Source organism: Hypomesus transpacificus, chromosome 7 (genome assembly GCF_021917145.1).
Source record: "Hypomesus transpacificus isolate Combined female chromosome 7, fHypTra1, whole genome shotgun sequence".
NCBI classification, from domain to species: domain Eukaryota; kingdom Metazoa; phylum Chordata; class Actinopteri; order Osmeriformes; family Osmeridae; genus Hypomesus; species Hypomesus transpacificus.
The window spans coordinates 4,637,736-4,650,630 of record NC_061066.1 but is presented as its reverse complement, the minus strand read 5'-3'; the positions used below and the strand labels follow the sequence as shown (position 1 = coordinate 4,650,630).

General features: G+C 39.9%; 1 protein-coding gene across 5 annotated transcripts in view; it reads left to right on the top strand.

Annotated features, from left to right (window-relative positions):
• Positions 1-12,895, top strand: part of stk38l (serine/threonine kinase 38 like) — a 109,147-nt gene that overhangs the window by 6,756 nt on the left and 89,496 nt on the right. The window contains exon 1 of one of the 5 annotated variants that reach the window (XM_047022587.1): positions 237-566. The exons of 3 other annotated variants lie outside the window; for them this stretch is intronic. Coding sequence is in view for 1 of the 2 variants with exons in the window: in XM_047022586.1 (XP_046878542.1) it covers positions 9,702-9,727 (26 nt within the window). In the remaining variant the exon portion in view is untranslated. Of the gene's footprint in view, positions 1-236; positions 567-9,332; positions 9,728-12,895 lie in introns of those variants that run through there. One more of the 5 variants, XM_047022586.1, reaches the window with a different exon arrangement.

The window sequence follows — 12,895 nt, the reverse complement described above, 5'->3', positions numbered from 1 at the left end:
CTTTTATAGGACAAGTGCTTGGACTAGCAGCTGGATGGAATGCTCAGACAGGTATCTCCTGATCTTCCGGATGTTGTAGAGGGTGAATCTACACGACTGGGACACTGCAGCAATGTGGGCTGTGAGGGAGAGCTTGTCATCCATGTTAACCCCAAGGTTCCTGGCAGAGGCTGAAGGGGTCACCGTCGCAGATCCCGGGATGATGAGAAGTTCTGTTTTGGCGAGGTTCAGCAGGAGGTGGTGCTTGGTCATCCAGGCGGAGATGTCTGTGAGGCACAAGGGCGTAGGTTTGCATAGGGTCGATAGGGACTAGTCACAACCAAGTTTGGGAAAGACACAATTGTCCCCACCAATATTTTGTTAATTTTCAAAACAAATATTTTGCACAATATATTTGCAAAACTCATTCGTATTATTATCTATACTATGTTCGTCACCCAGAAAAGTGAAAAATACATTTCCAAGTTAACCAATGCGCCTCCAGCCTGCAAGACAAGATGATGTAATTTATTTGGCTGAAACTTCGTAAATTGTGACTTGCAGAAAGAGGGCAGTAGTCTGACATGGTAAGCTATTAAATACATAAGGAAATAATAAAGCCTCATATTAGTATTTTGTTTGGTCTCAGCATTGATATTTTTGACCCTTTTGTGCTTTGTAGAAAGGAAAATCAAAATGCCACCCCCAAAAAAGAGGGATTTAAGAAGTTTTTTCCCCACCCAGAGAGTAAGTAGCTAGCGTTAGCTATCAAGAAGGTCGTTGTTAACTGCTAGCCTTACATCGTCACCCATTCTAAAATGGAAACATGTTTTGAAAGTTGTTAGTGTAGTAGAGCAGCATGTAACTTTTGCTTGTATTCAATCTATCCTTAGCATCTGCAATCTTTTGACCAGTGTGTTAGCAGCAGCTGGTCTTGTTGAAGTCAGAAGGATAAAGCTAACCTAGCCACATAATGGGACCGTGCTAGTTTAGCCTAGTACCAGCAGGCCAGCAACTCTATATTATTCGATATTAACTGGTAATAAGTAGGCCTATATGATCCCTTGGATAGTAATATGGCTATACCTGTAATTTCGACCAATGTTAGCAGTCAACTAAGCATAGTTAGTGTCTGTATTACATTGATGAATTACTGTGCAGGAAAAACAACACCCTGAAGCTACAGATGTAGAGCAGGTTGGTGATGAATCAGCATCAGGGGTTCAGGTGAGAAGTTGAATTGTCTATTTTGGTAAAGATTGTATTAAATTCATGAAATTGCTGTTTTTAAGGGATGTTTAGACAATGTTACCCATGAATGTTATCATTCACACTTATACTTGAGGTTGTACAAAGGTGCTATAAAGTTGGGATGCCCAGGGGGGGGGGGCAGCAGTGTCCCTACCAAAGCTGAGACCAAACCTACGCCCTTGGTGAGGCAGGCCTCGATCCTAGCTGAGATCCCCGGATCAGTCGGGGGGAACGACAGGTACACCTGATCAGCGTAGCAGTGGTAGGAGAAGCAATATGTTTTATTTTTAAGCAACATATAAAATAAAATTGTTTGAAGAGCAGTAAATATGTCAAGTTAAATAGTTCAATTCTTAGTTGTTGTTAGGGTTTACTAAAAAGATCAATGCATACATTTTGGCATAAAGATTTGGCTGAAGTTTAAACAGCTGTAATTCAGTGATCTTTTGAGATATCAAGGCAGGGGCAGGCAGGCAGGGCAGGCCAGCTGGATGAAGCTGTCTTGGGGGCAGGGCTGAAGAGAAGCTGTCCAGTTAGAGAGGGGTAGTCTAGCAAGGGGTCTGTGTTGCTCCAGCATCCTCTGTTGTATCCTCTGTTACACTCAGCATCCTTTCTTGTTGTTCTCAGCAAGGTCTGTTGCACTCTGTTGAGCAGGCCTCTGCATGACCTGTAAAAGTTAAGAAAGGGTCCATGTCAGTGGTGAAAAATAAAGCTTTTTCCATCTACACTTGATACAGACTTCAGTTTTGACTGTGAAATGCAGTGGCAATACTTGAACTTGAATCCAAATGTGTTGGAAACCCATGCAAAGTCACTCAAAACACAGGCTCTAACAAGAGTATTTAGCTCTAAACTGGTCGATATATACACATCTGACAAAAGACCAGGGGGGTATTGCAGGTAGTGGGTTTAACAAACTCTGAGATTAACCCTGAACTCTGAGTTGAGTTACTCTAACATGGGAAACACAGAAAATTCGGTTCTAGAAAAGCTGATATGAATTTGTTAACTCAACTCGTAGTACGGCAACTCGGAGTTTAGCGCGTGCATGAATACTACCAAAAGCCAACATCAATGGAGCTCCGATACTAGGATTCACCATGGCAACAGACGACAAACAACGTTGTCATACTTCACCACACTTTAGATATAAGTTTTATTTCGTGCTCATGGTCAATCTGAGCACATATTCCGGAAAAAAGCAACACGGCTGTAGCAGTGTATAGCCTATAGCTACAATTGGTGTGGGAGACAATTGCTGCCGAGTCAATGCATTTACTATTTGAATGCAATAGCCAGTCCATACATTGAACATTTAAAGCTAACCCCACCGTTAATATTACAGGAGAAAAGGTGGTGGACTTAATAAAATAGCATGTTCAATGTTATATTACATATAAAAACATACTACGAACAGGTAAAACATATTTTGCTTATAGAATGCTTGTGATTGTAGCATCTACGTCACCATGGTTTTAATCATATTCGACATGATACAAAGTTTAAATATCAATTGGTGCCTATTTCAACTTGTAGTAGCAGTTTCCCTCAACAGAATGCTTTTTATCAAAGGATGATGATGATGATGATTAAGATGACGAAGAGACATTAATGACTGCTGCCGCAGAAATGGATGCAGTCAGAGAATTATGTATGGTAGCTACTGGTAGTTCTCTCTCCATGTACTTTTATTAACAGGCTTTTTTTGTAATTGTCAGTTACGCTGACATTATGAGAATAATGAATATAAAAACAATTTGCACATTCTGACAACATTTACATTTAGCAGACACTCTTATCCAGAGCGACTTACAGTAAATACAGGGACATTCCCCCCAGGCAAGTAGGTTGAAGTGCCTTGCCCAAGGACACAATGTCACTTGGCGCAGCCGGGAATCGATCTGGCGACCTTCAGATTACCAGCCCGATTCCCTAACCGCTCAGCCACCTGACTCCCTATAACAGGGTATGCTGTATACAGTGAGATGTTCATTTAATGGCAGGTGAATTTTGCATGTGGAACAGTGAAATGTAGCTAATGTAATCTCATGTATACCCAGTTACAAGTAAATTAGTTGTACAAACTGCACCTCGTGAAGAAAGTGCCAAAAACTGACCAAGAGATGGTGTAGGCCTACTTAGGGAAGAAGAATAAAGGCTAATCTCGAAAAAATATTACTGGAACACCAGTTACGAGAGGATGCATGGTCACAGGTGATGTTAATTGTAGGAACAATAACCTATATGAATATTAATAGTTTAATTTTCTGAATTTCTATTTTGACCAAGAGATGGTGTACTTAGGGCAGAAAAATAAAGGCTGATCTTGTAAGGCTATCAACCTGCCCCCACCTCTCATATGGTAAAATATGGAGTTACTGGATAGTCTCAACTTGATGGCTCTCACATTTCATTGTGTAACTTACTTTAGCATTGCTAGTCATGTTGATAAGTAAGGGTCAAGATTCTGGTGTGATTGTAGTTGTTCTTAAGGAATTGTGAAGCATTGTTCTGTGGATTATTGATCTCCTGAGACGTTCTCCTCAGCTCTAGCTTGTCCTACTCCTTCTTCCTCACTCTTGCTTTCTATCTCTGGTTTACAATAATCATGGTAGAGTAGGCATAAGAGTTAACCTTTATTGATAACATTCATTTGCAATATGATACAAATTATTTAACCTTAATTTGACCATTCTTGCTCTGATTTAACCCAAAAATCAAAATAGTCAAATAACTGTAATTCCATTGGTATTGGCATTATTTGGTTAATGTTAATACACTGTTCAGTTTCCCATCTTCCTTCAAATCATAGGGGAATTAGTTTAGGTTGTTTGGCCAATATTGACCCCCGACAATGTTGAAATAGATTTGCTTAAACACCAGTTTCAGGATGGTAGGCTACATCATGTAAATTGTAGGAATCATATGAATCATGTAAATTGTAGGAATAGCCGATAGAAATAGGCTAGGCTACATATTGTGATTTCTATTTGTAGGCAATGAAGAAGACCAAATACTATTTCAATTATTTGAATTTATTTCAGTGCCCAAAAGCATTTGGTCAATTCTGAGTGCATGTCCACGGCATGTAACACTAGCGACGAAGGCCCAAAGGCTGAGCATTTTGCTCAAATAAATTACAGATTGTGACGGGAAACGGTAACGTTAACTTAGGTATTCATCAGGGAATTAGCGTCACTGTGTCCAATCCCGACCGCTGTAAACTACTATTGTCCAAACCCGAACGTTGTTTGGACACCTAGTTTCCGGTCTTTTTGCCACCATTTTCTTTTGCAATCGCTAGCAAAGTGTAAGTAATATTATTTTAGGCATACCAAACAATCTACGTGTCAAATTTCATAAACATATATGGACATTTACATGTCTAAATAATTTAGGAAAGTTACATTGATGAGAGAAAGCCGAAAGACCACTCGGGCGACGCTCGGGCGACGCTTTTTACTCTGACATGAGAAGAGTTCAACAAAACATCCAGCAGGTGGTGGTAAACAGTCAAATTCAGATTTTATCGCAAAGTTTGGAGATGTTGAAGCGTGATACCTTATTGTCCCCGTATATATTGACAGCATTATGGTCAGTTTGGTGACCCTGGATCAAGTTAATATCCCCAAAAAACAGCAACAGCGAGTGTTTACTACGAGTATAAGTGCGGTCGGGTTTGGACAAGGGTAGCGCCCGGTATTTACCGGCGCCAGGGTCTTTTTACCGGCTCTAGTAAAGGATAAGCTAACTAATTTTTTTTTAACAATATTTAGTTCGCAAGGTAAGAAGTTAAAGTTTAACGTGAAATCAGTAAATCAGCTGAAAACGTGATACAATCATATTTATCAATATTTGAAGTGGCATTTTATCAGAATGTTAGCTAAAAACCGGTCGGGATTGGACACAGTGACGTTAAAGCACATCAAATCGCAATCTTAAAATCGTCTCCCAGCGTATAACTAAGCAAATTACATTTTGTTTGAGATCGCTCGGCTGAACCGGGAAATGATATGCCGTGTCTGCCAAAGCTATCATAAAGTGGGAGGGGATCGGTAGAAATGCAGAGTTGGGCATGGAAAACCTGCAGGTTAGTTTCACGGAGTAAGTTACCATGGAAACTTGCCAAAAGGTTTCGTTACCTCTTTCTGGAACGTGGAACTCGGAGTATGCCTCTTTTCAGGGTTAAACAACTCAAAATGTTCACTAAACCCACTACCTGGAATACCCCCCAGCTCGACCTTTGCCTGTAAACAGTGATTCTGACTGTCAGAGACCTTTAAATAGGCTGACCGAGTGAAACTAGCCTGGCTAACGTAGGTCGCTTTCTCAGGAAAATGACAAATGAAATAGGCTTGTTTTGAAAGAGCCTATATACTGGCTATCTTCAGCAGACTCTTATCTACAAAAAGCAGCCCTCCCTGACGTTTTAGCCACTGACTGCCAGTGAGTGAGTAAGCCGAGTCTGTCATTGAGGCTAAGTCAAAACAATGTACCCTCGGGACGCAGTCTCACTCCACTTGCAAGTTTTCCACAAATCACAAAATAATCAGAACATCTGGTTACAAGCAAAATTCCTATATCTCCTAAAGGCTTCCCTCCTCGAGGTTTGGTAACAAACACATTTTTGGTGTCGACCGAACTGTAAAATGGTGAACTTATGAACATGACGCAACCAAAACATGGCTGCCGCCTAAGCCTATGCGGTCTCCCTGGCGCTTAGGCTAATTACAAAGACTTTCTCGACCCAAATCAAAATTCTGAGCCGACAGGTCTGTGGGGAATTGCTTGTTCTATTAAAAGCTGCCCTCCTCTACCTTTTTGATGAATTTGCCGAGATGCTACATGATTCAGTAATTACACAGAGGGAAAAAGCTAGCTACTTTTCGGGTTCGGTTTTCCGTCACTTCAAACTCACAATCTAAAGGTCTCAAAGTGCTCAAACCTTCACTATAATTCAAGAGTAGTGTACTTTCACGAAGCCAATCATTGATTCTAGCTTAAAATGTGTAAAAATAGGACTTACCGAACGTGGCTGCCTCCGACACATCTTTCATCCAGTTGAAAACAACATTTTTTTAAAAATCGTAACGGCGAGCTGCGATTGGAAGCGAAATGAGGGTGAGGGTGGGCTTGGTCAGCACACCATTTCCAGAAAGGATGTGTGTGCGTCTCGCTAAGCTCACGCGTGTGTCAGTAGGTTGACCACCTGTTCCTCTTTGCGCTGTATAGCACAGCATTTTCAATATGCGACTTGTGGAACAAGGGGTGAAAATGCTGTGCGACACAACGCAAAGCGGGACAGGTGGTCACCCTAGTGTCAAGGGGCAGGATGAGTCTGTGAGAATTTGGAGCGCGCGCACTGTGGAGCAATTCAATTGAATTCAATCATATATTGACATACCAAGGTGAAATTGTTTATGGTACTCGAGATTGATGTCGTCTTGAACCCTATTAGGTTTGAAAAACAATCACTCTAAATAATATTTGATTTATTAACAAAAAAATACTGAGCCAATTTGTACATTTACATAAATACACTTTCAGCCATTTTGTATTGCATTTCTTATTCCATGTCACCCTATGTAAAGACATGTATTCTACGCATCTGTAACTAATTTCAAGTCAATTGGGTCTATGGTTTATGAGTAGAAGGGTTCTGAAGGTTGTACCAAATTTGGAAAGTACAAGAAAATTCATTAGTCTGACAATATGGTTCCCTGAGGCTTTCTTGTTTCCCCTGAGAAATAAGGCATGTATACCAATTTTCAGGCATTTTGGAGTAATCGGGCGCTGGGGAAATCACGTAGACTTTGGGCGTGTTTTATAGCGCCACCTATTGGCGCACATGGGCCACTAGCAGTCTGGGAGTAATGACTGACCTGTTGTATCATTGGGCCAAATTGGGAAAAATCGGGTCCAGGACCTTTTGAGCTATTGGGCAATTTAGCAGAGAAATATAATAATAAAAATAGCTGCAAGCAGCGATGCGGGTTCCTCCTCAAAATGGCAAAATATCATAAAAATGTACAATGTAGAAGCAAAACGATTTCATGTTTGGCCAACAACAATAGGCTGAATGGGGATTTGAACTCATGAGCGTAAGGTTACAAGTCAGTCTCTCTATCCTCTCTGCCACACACCAACTGTTGGGAACCATGAGTGATGTCTGAGTAGGCAGGACAAACCCGTTTGAGCGTTTTTCCTGAAATACGTTTTATTAGTTATTCCTGGGGAAATTATGGAAGTAAATGACATATTCACGACATATATACGATACTAAAATACGTGTGCACAATAATATCAACAATATTTGCTAAATGTAGACGTTTTTAAAGGTTTTTCATTTTACCTCGAAGGTACTTCTGTTAATCAGCAGTTTGTGAAAAAGAGGCTAGTTTTACGACAGCGACTTTGGATGTAGACTACTTTAACATGTTAGCTGATTAGCCAGTATGAGTGAGATATGTATACAGTTACATTAACAAACCTCTTGCTTGTAAAATATTTTGTCTTAAATACGATAGGAACACATAACATTAACAATTCTAAAATGCTTGACACGCCTTTTTTTGTCAAGCGTCCCTGAAGCTCATATTCCGAGTCGAGTTCCATGAAGCTATTTCGTTGCAGTGAATGGGTGCAGGCACTCATCGGACTTAAACTCAAGTATCTCCAAAGTCCCAACTGGAAAATGTTATCAGTTTCACAGTCCTGTGGAGGAAAGTTTGACATCAAGTTAAGGTTGTGGCATTAAAGTTCAGGTTAGTAGCCAAGGGTGTAAAGACCACTCGGCTAATTACAGACGTCTTAAACTGTTAAAACGCCAGTGCCACATTCGGGACAGTATTCACACAGGCATTGGCTCAATCCTAGTTTTTGGGCCTACTAGCTTGCATGTTTTTAGATGTTTATCTGCTACAAATGAATGAGTTGTCTAAAAAATGAGTTGGAACAAAATACCACTATTAACTGTGCCCTTTGCGCCCTTCCCCCCACCTGTCACAGGGCCAGGCTGCTGCTGTAACTTGCTAGCCAACCTTTACTGAGGGGACTGTTTGAACACGCTGGAATTAAAAAATGTTTATCTTTATTTATATTTGAGACCACAGATTCGTAGATGTACGTTTCCACTATGTGTTAACCGATTTTGAGGTCGATCGGATTAAATGAGCGAAAACAAGGCACATCTGTCCATATTTTGTTAGTGATGCAGGGAGAGGAATGCTCGTGGCAAGCTAACTAGCTGGATAGAGCGATGGGGAGTTTGTTAGTACTCAAAATGTAGCTCTAAAACAGGGGCACTCCTAGGACATAAGCTCGATTATTAAAATCCCCCAGCTGGGAAATGTTTGCGGTTTTCACAGTCCTGTAGAGGAGACCTTCATGAACACAATGACATCAAATTGAGGCAGTGGCATTGAAGATCAGGTTAGTAGGCAATGGCTCAAAGTACTCTCAGCCCATTACAGACCTCTTAAAATGGGAAAACTTCTGTGCCACATAAGGGATGGTATTCACACAGGGATTGGCTGTAATTTGAGTGACAGGTTGATTCACCAATAGAAAAACTCATCTGGGAATTTTGATTTTTGTAAGGGGAGTGCTGAGATTTTACTGTCGCCGTTTGGCTTCCTAAACAGCAGTAGAATTCGAAGTTTTTCTAAACCGCGTTGCGTACAGCATTACAGTGAGCTACACTGGTTTAAAACTACAGGTATATAAGGACAATTGTACCCATGAATTGTTTACTAGTAATATAATGTCATAATAAATCATAAAAGGTTAAGCGATATGTGAGGCATGTTTATTATTTTAACGATTGAAAACGGATGTATCACAGACCGCTATCGTATATGTTCAACAGAGGCTAATTACGCTAACGACAGTCATCAAACGAAAATTGATTACTGTTTTCGAAAGTAAATGTACTAATAATATCAGCGTACATCGTATTGTACATTAAATCTCACAATTGTGTTTTTTATCACAATGTTAAATGAGCAATACGTTCAATTTTGCATTTGTTGACGCTTGGAACCCTCCGTTGTGATTACATTGAGAGCAGAACGTTTGTCCTCCCTAGTCTGAGAAGTCTTGTGCAGTTGTCCCACGTTGGCAACAAATCAAACTAAACCTACTATCTACTAACCTCTAACCTACTAACAACCGTGTTGGTTAAAGAGTACTAACTAGTTCATTCACTGTGTAAATGAAATGCACTCCACGGCTACAAGCTAGGTAACGCTATACACGAGTCATTAACTTAATCATGCAAGCCCGGGTAACGAAACAATTGAGACCCATTCCCTTTCGACTACAATACCTCTGCTGTTAAGACCGTTTAAGAAATGTTGCAACAGGCTACAGTCTGAATCACGGATATAACTCTATGACATAAGTTACAATCAGGGGGTAAATTGGGGTTTGATTTATCGGGGGGCTCTGTGGTTTCTGGGTTTCGATGGCACATGTGTATGCGAAGCCTACTAAACAGGTATCCTACTCAGTTTAATGACTAACGCAGACTACCTTAACTCACTATCCTTCGAATACATTTGTATTGTACTACTATGTGCCTCTTTCAATTATATCTTTAACATATGAAACATTGAGATTGTATCATCTTGCGGAAAAAACATGAAAAACTGAACCTAACAACAGCTAGGCTTGGCTAGCTCATAACGTTCAGTTCTCGTTCTCGCCAAACAACGGTTAGGGTCTACTGAAATTATTACCAAACTTAACTTTATGCTAGTAGCCTAACAAACTCATTCACTGTTGACTATATATATAATATATTTAAGTTGTATGCATAATTTGTGATGACTTACTTTGATTTAGTAGTTGCTTCTCTTAGATGCTTGTTTGCCTTCGTACCTCGTGGCTGAAAATAACCGGAAATGACCAGGCTTCACTCCTGTTTTTAGGTCACTTAATGATTTAATCATAGACATTCTTTATTATGTCTATGGATTTAATGGCCAGACATAGTAAAACAACAAAACTTTATTATTCATCAAATGCATACATTACATTTTTCTTTGGCATGTGGCAGCACAGTAAGAAAAAAGGCAGTAAACACATAACTGACAGCACACAAGCCTATAATACCAACAGTAGACTACATAGTAAATGGCAAACCAAAAGAGTAGACAAGCAACAAGTGAAACCAACGATCAATTGTGTTGACTTTCTATAGAGCAAGCAAATCATGCCTTTTATAGTTGTTAATTATGAAAGGCAATTAACTATAAAATAAACAATTAAACTAAACATTTAAGTAAATTGCATACCTTTGAAAAGACAGACTTATTGTCTGTTCTAAACAAGAAATGTTAATCTTTACATTAATCAAGCTGTTGAAGTGAATATATATAATTTAGTGACTTTCTAGAAAGTTTCTGAGAAAACTGTAGCCTTGTGTTTTGATACTTTGTGCTAATAATATGAACTAGAGAGGGTACAATTTCTGGGGAAATTGTAGGGTGTGCTTGCTTGCTTCAGTTGCAAATGGGTCCGTTTTCCCTTCTAGTGATATTCCAAGCATTTAGCCTACTCATATTGCATTATTCATTCAAGAACACCCTTTGAAACAAGGAACCCCCTTTGAAACAAGCTACTGTAACGGTGCATTCACACTGCAGCGGGGCGGGCAGAGCGGGCAATCTTCCAATTCATTTTCAATAAAACCAGGCGTTGACGCTCGCGCAGGGCATTGTGGGAAGGCGAGCGGGGCGTCGACGCTCGCGTAGGGCATTGTGGGAAGGCGAGCGGGGCGTTGAAAGTTGGATTTTCTCAACTTTATGTAAATAAGGAGCGTGAAAACGCTGGTGTTGGCCAATCGGGTTGGTTTCTTGTAACGTAGCAACTGTTGGTAATGGTATACATTTCTAGGTTTAACAATTTCAAGATGGAAGAGCAACTTATCGTATGTGTCTTCATACCCAGTATTGTATGATACGTCTATGTTTGATTACAGAGACTTAAACAAAACAAAAATGATGCCTGGCGCAGGGTTGCTGAGGTTGTCGGTGTCAATGTTGAGTATTTTGTACTTTAATTCAGTTTTGTCGCATTACGTAACTTTCTTCTGTGCTAGCTGCATAGTCTAGCTAGCTCACCAGGCACACGATTGACATCCAACGTTGAAATGCTGGCTGGCAGCCACTCGCTATCAATGCAGTGAATGTGTAGTGGCAAGTCATAATCTAGCGATTGATTTGCAGAGATTTCGAGTAATATAAAAAAGGGTACACATGTCAACGTTTATGTCTGATGTATCTTATTTGTAGATAAGATCATGTCAGATCTAGAAAGCGTATCGGATTTTTGCTTAATGTGTGTAAAAGTTGTATTTGTCTGCACATTTGCCATGACATTATACGAACTACAACAGTGTTGTAGTACAGACTAACATGTAGCAATAGAATTCTGCAAATAGCCAAAATTACAAGTTGAGCAACCTTATTTAAATTGGAAGACAATTCTGAAATAAAGGTTTTTTTCTTCTTTTTTTCAGTCGTTAGAAAAACTAGCATGTTAGCTAAGGTTAACTCCAGATTAGCTCACGGTTGCTATGGCAATAAAAAAAACACCAGCAATTTCTTTTGTAGCTATTTGGAAAAAACATCCTTGTCATCTCTTTCTGCCTGAAACAGACGCCTAGGTCTGAACACGGCCAAAAACACAACATTTTTCAGACCCAGATTAAGAAATCAACAAATGCTGTTCCATTTGTAATGGGTAAATAAAGTATGGTATTGCCTAGTGCTAGATAGTTTGCTTATCTAGCTAGCAATGATCATAATGTTAGCAGAAGGATCTTTGTAACTTAACTAATGCTATTATAGTCAGAGAATGTCTCATAAGGGTGCTTTGGCCACTGAAGGGAAAACTGGGCAACTTTAACTTACTTTCCTCTTCCTCGAAAAAACTCTCTTTATGTCCATCTCGGCTGTGGAACAGTCATGTCTGAAGTGCCAGCTACAAGCGCGATGCTTCGATCAAAGGGTATGGGAGTTGAATTTGCGTGTGTGATGCTGTTTTTCTAGAAAACGTGGAGTGGAATTCTATTGCTATGGGTATTCTCCCTACTGATAAAGTGGAACGGATTTGATTGTGAAGCAATGGAAAGATCGCTGGACTAGTACTACTAGTAGTAGACCAGTCATGCATGAAAATGGTTAATTATTGCCGTGTTTCAGGTTGTACCAATAGGACAGATCGAGAAAAACATTTGGAATATTATCGACTTCCAAAAGTTATCAAAAACCAGGGAGAGGAATGCCAGAGATTAACAAAGGAAAGGAGGTAGCTACTTGTGGTTGGCAATGCTCGACCAAGATCTACGAGGGAAAAAACACGTTTGAGAGTCACTTGGCTACACCTTGAGTATCGCAATGATATCATACAGTTAAGGTTAGGTTGGCTAAAGACGTTATTGCATTACTTACTTTGGCCTTCACAACACAACGGTCGTTGATAACTTGGTCCTGCGTCTCAGAAGAATCAGAATGGGATTTATTTGCCATGAAAGTTTGCACAGACAAGGAATTTGCTTTGGCAGGAAGGTGCATACAGTAAACATATAGGAATCTTAAATTTAAATATGTGGTCTAACTATACTAAGGATACATAAACTAGCAATACTAAGTGGAATACA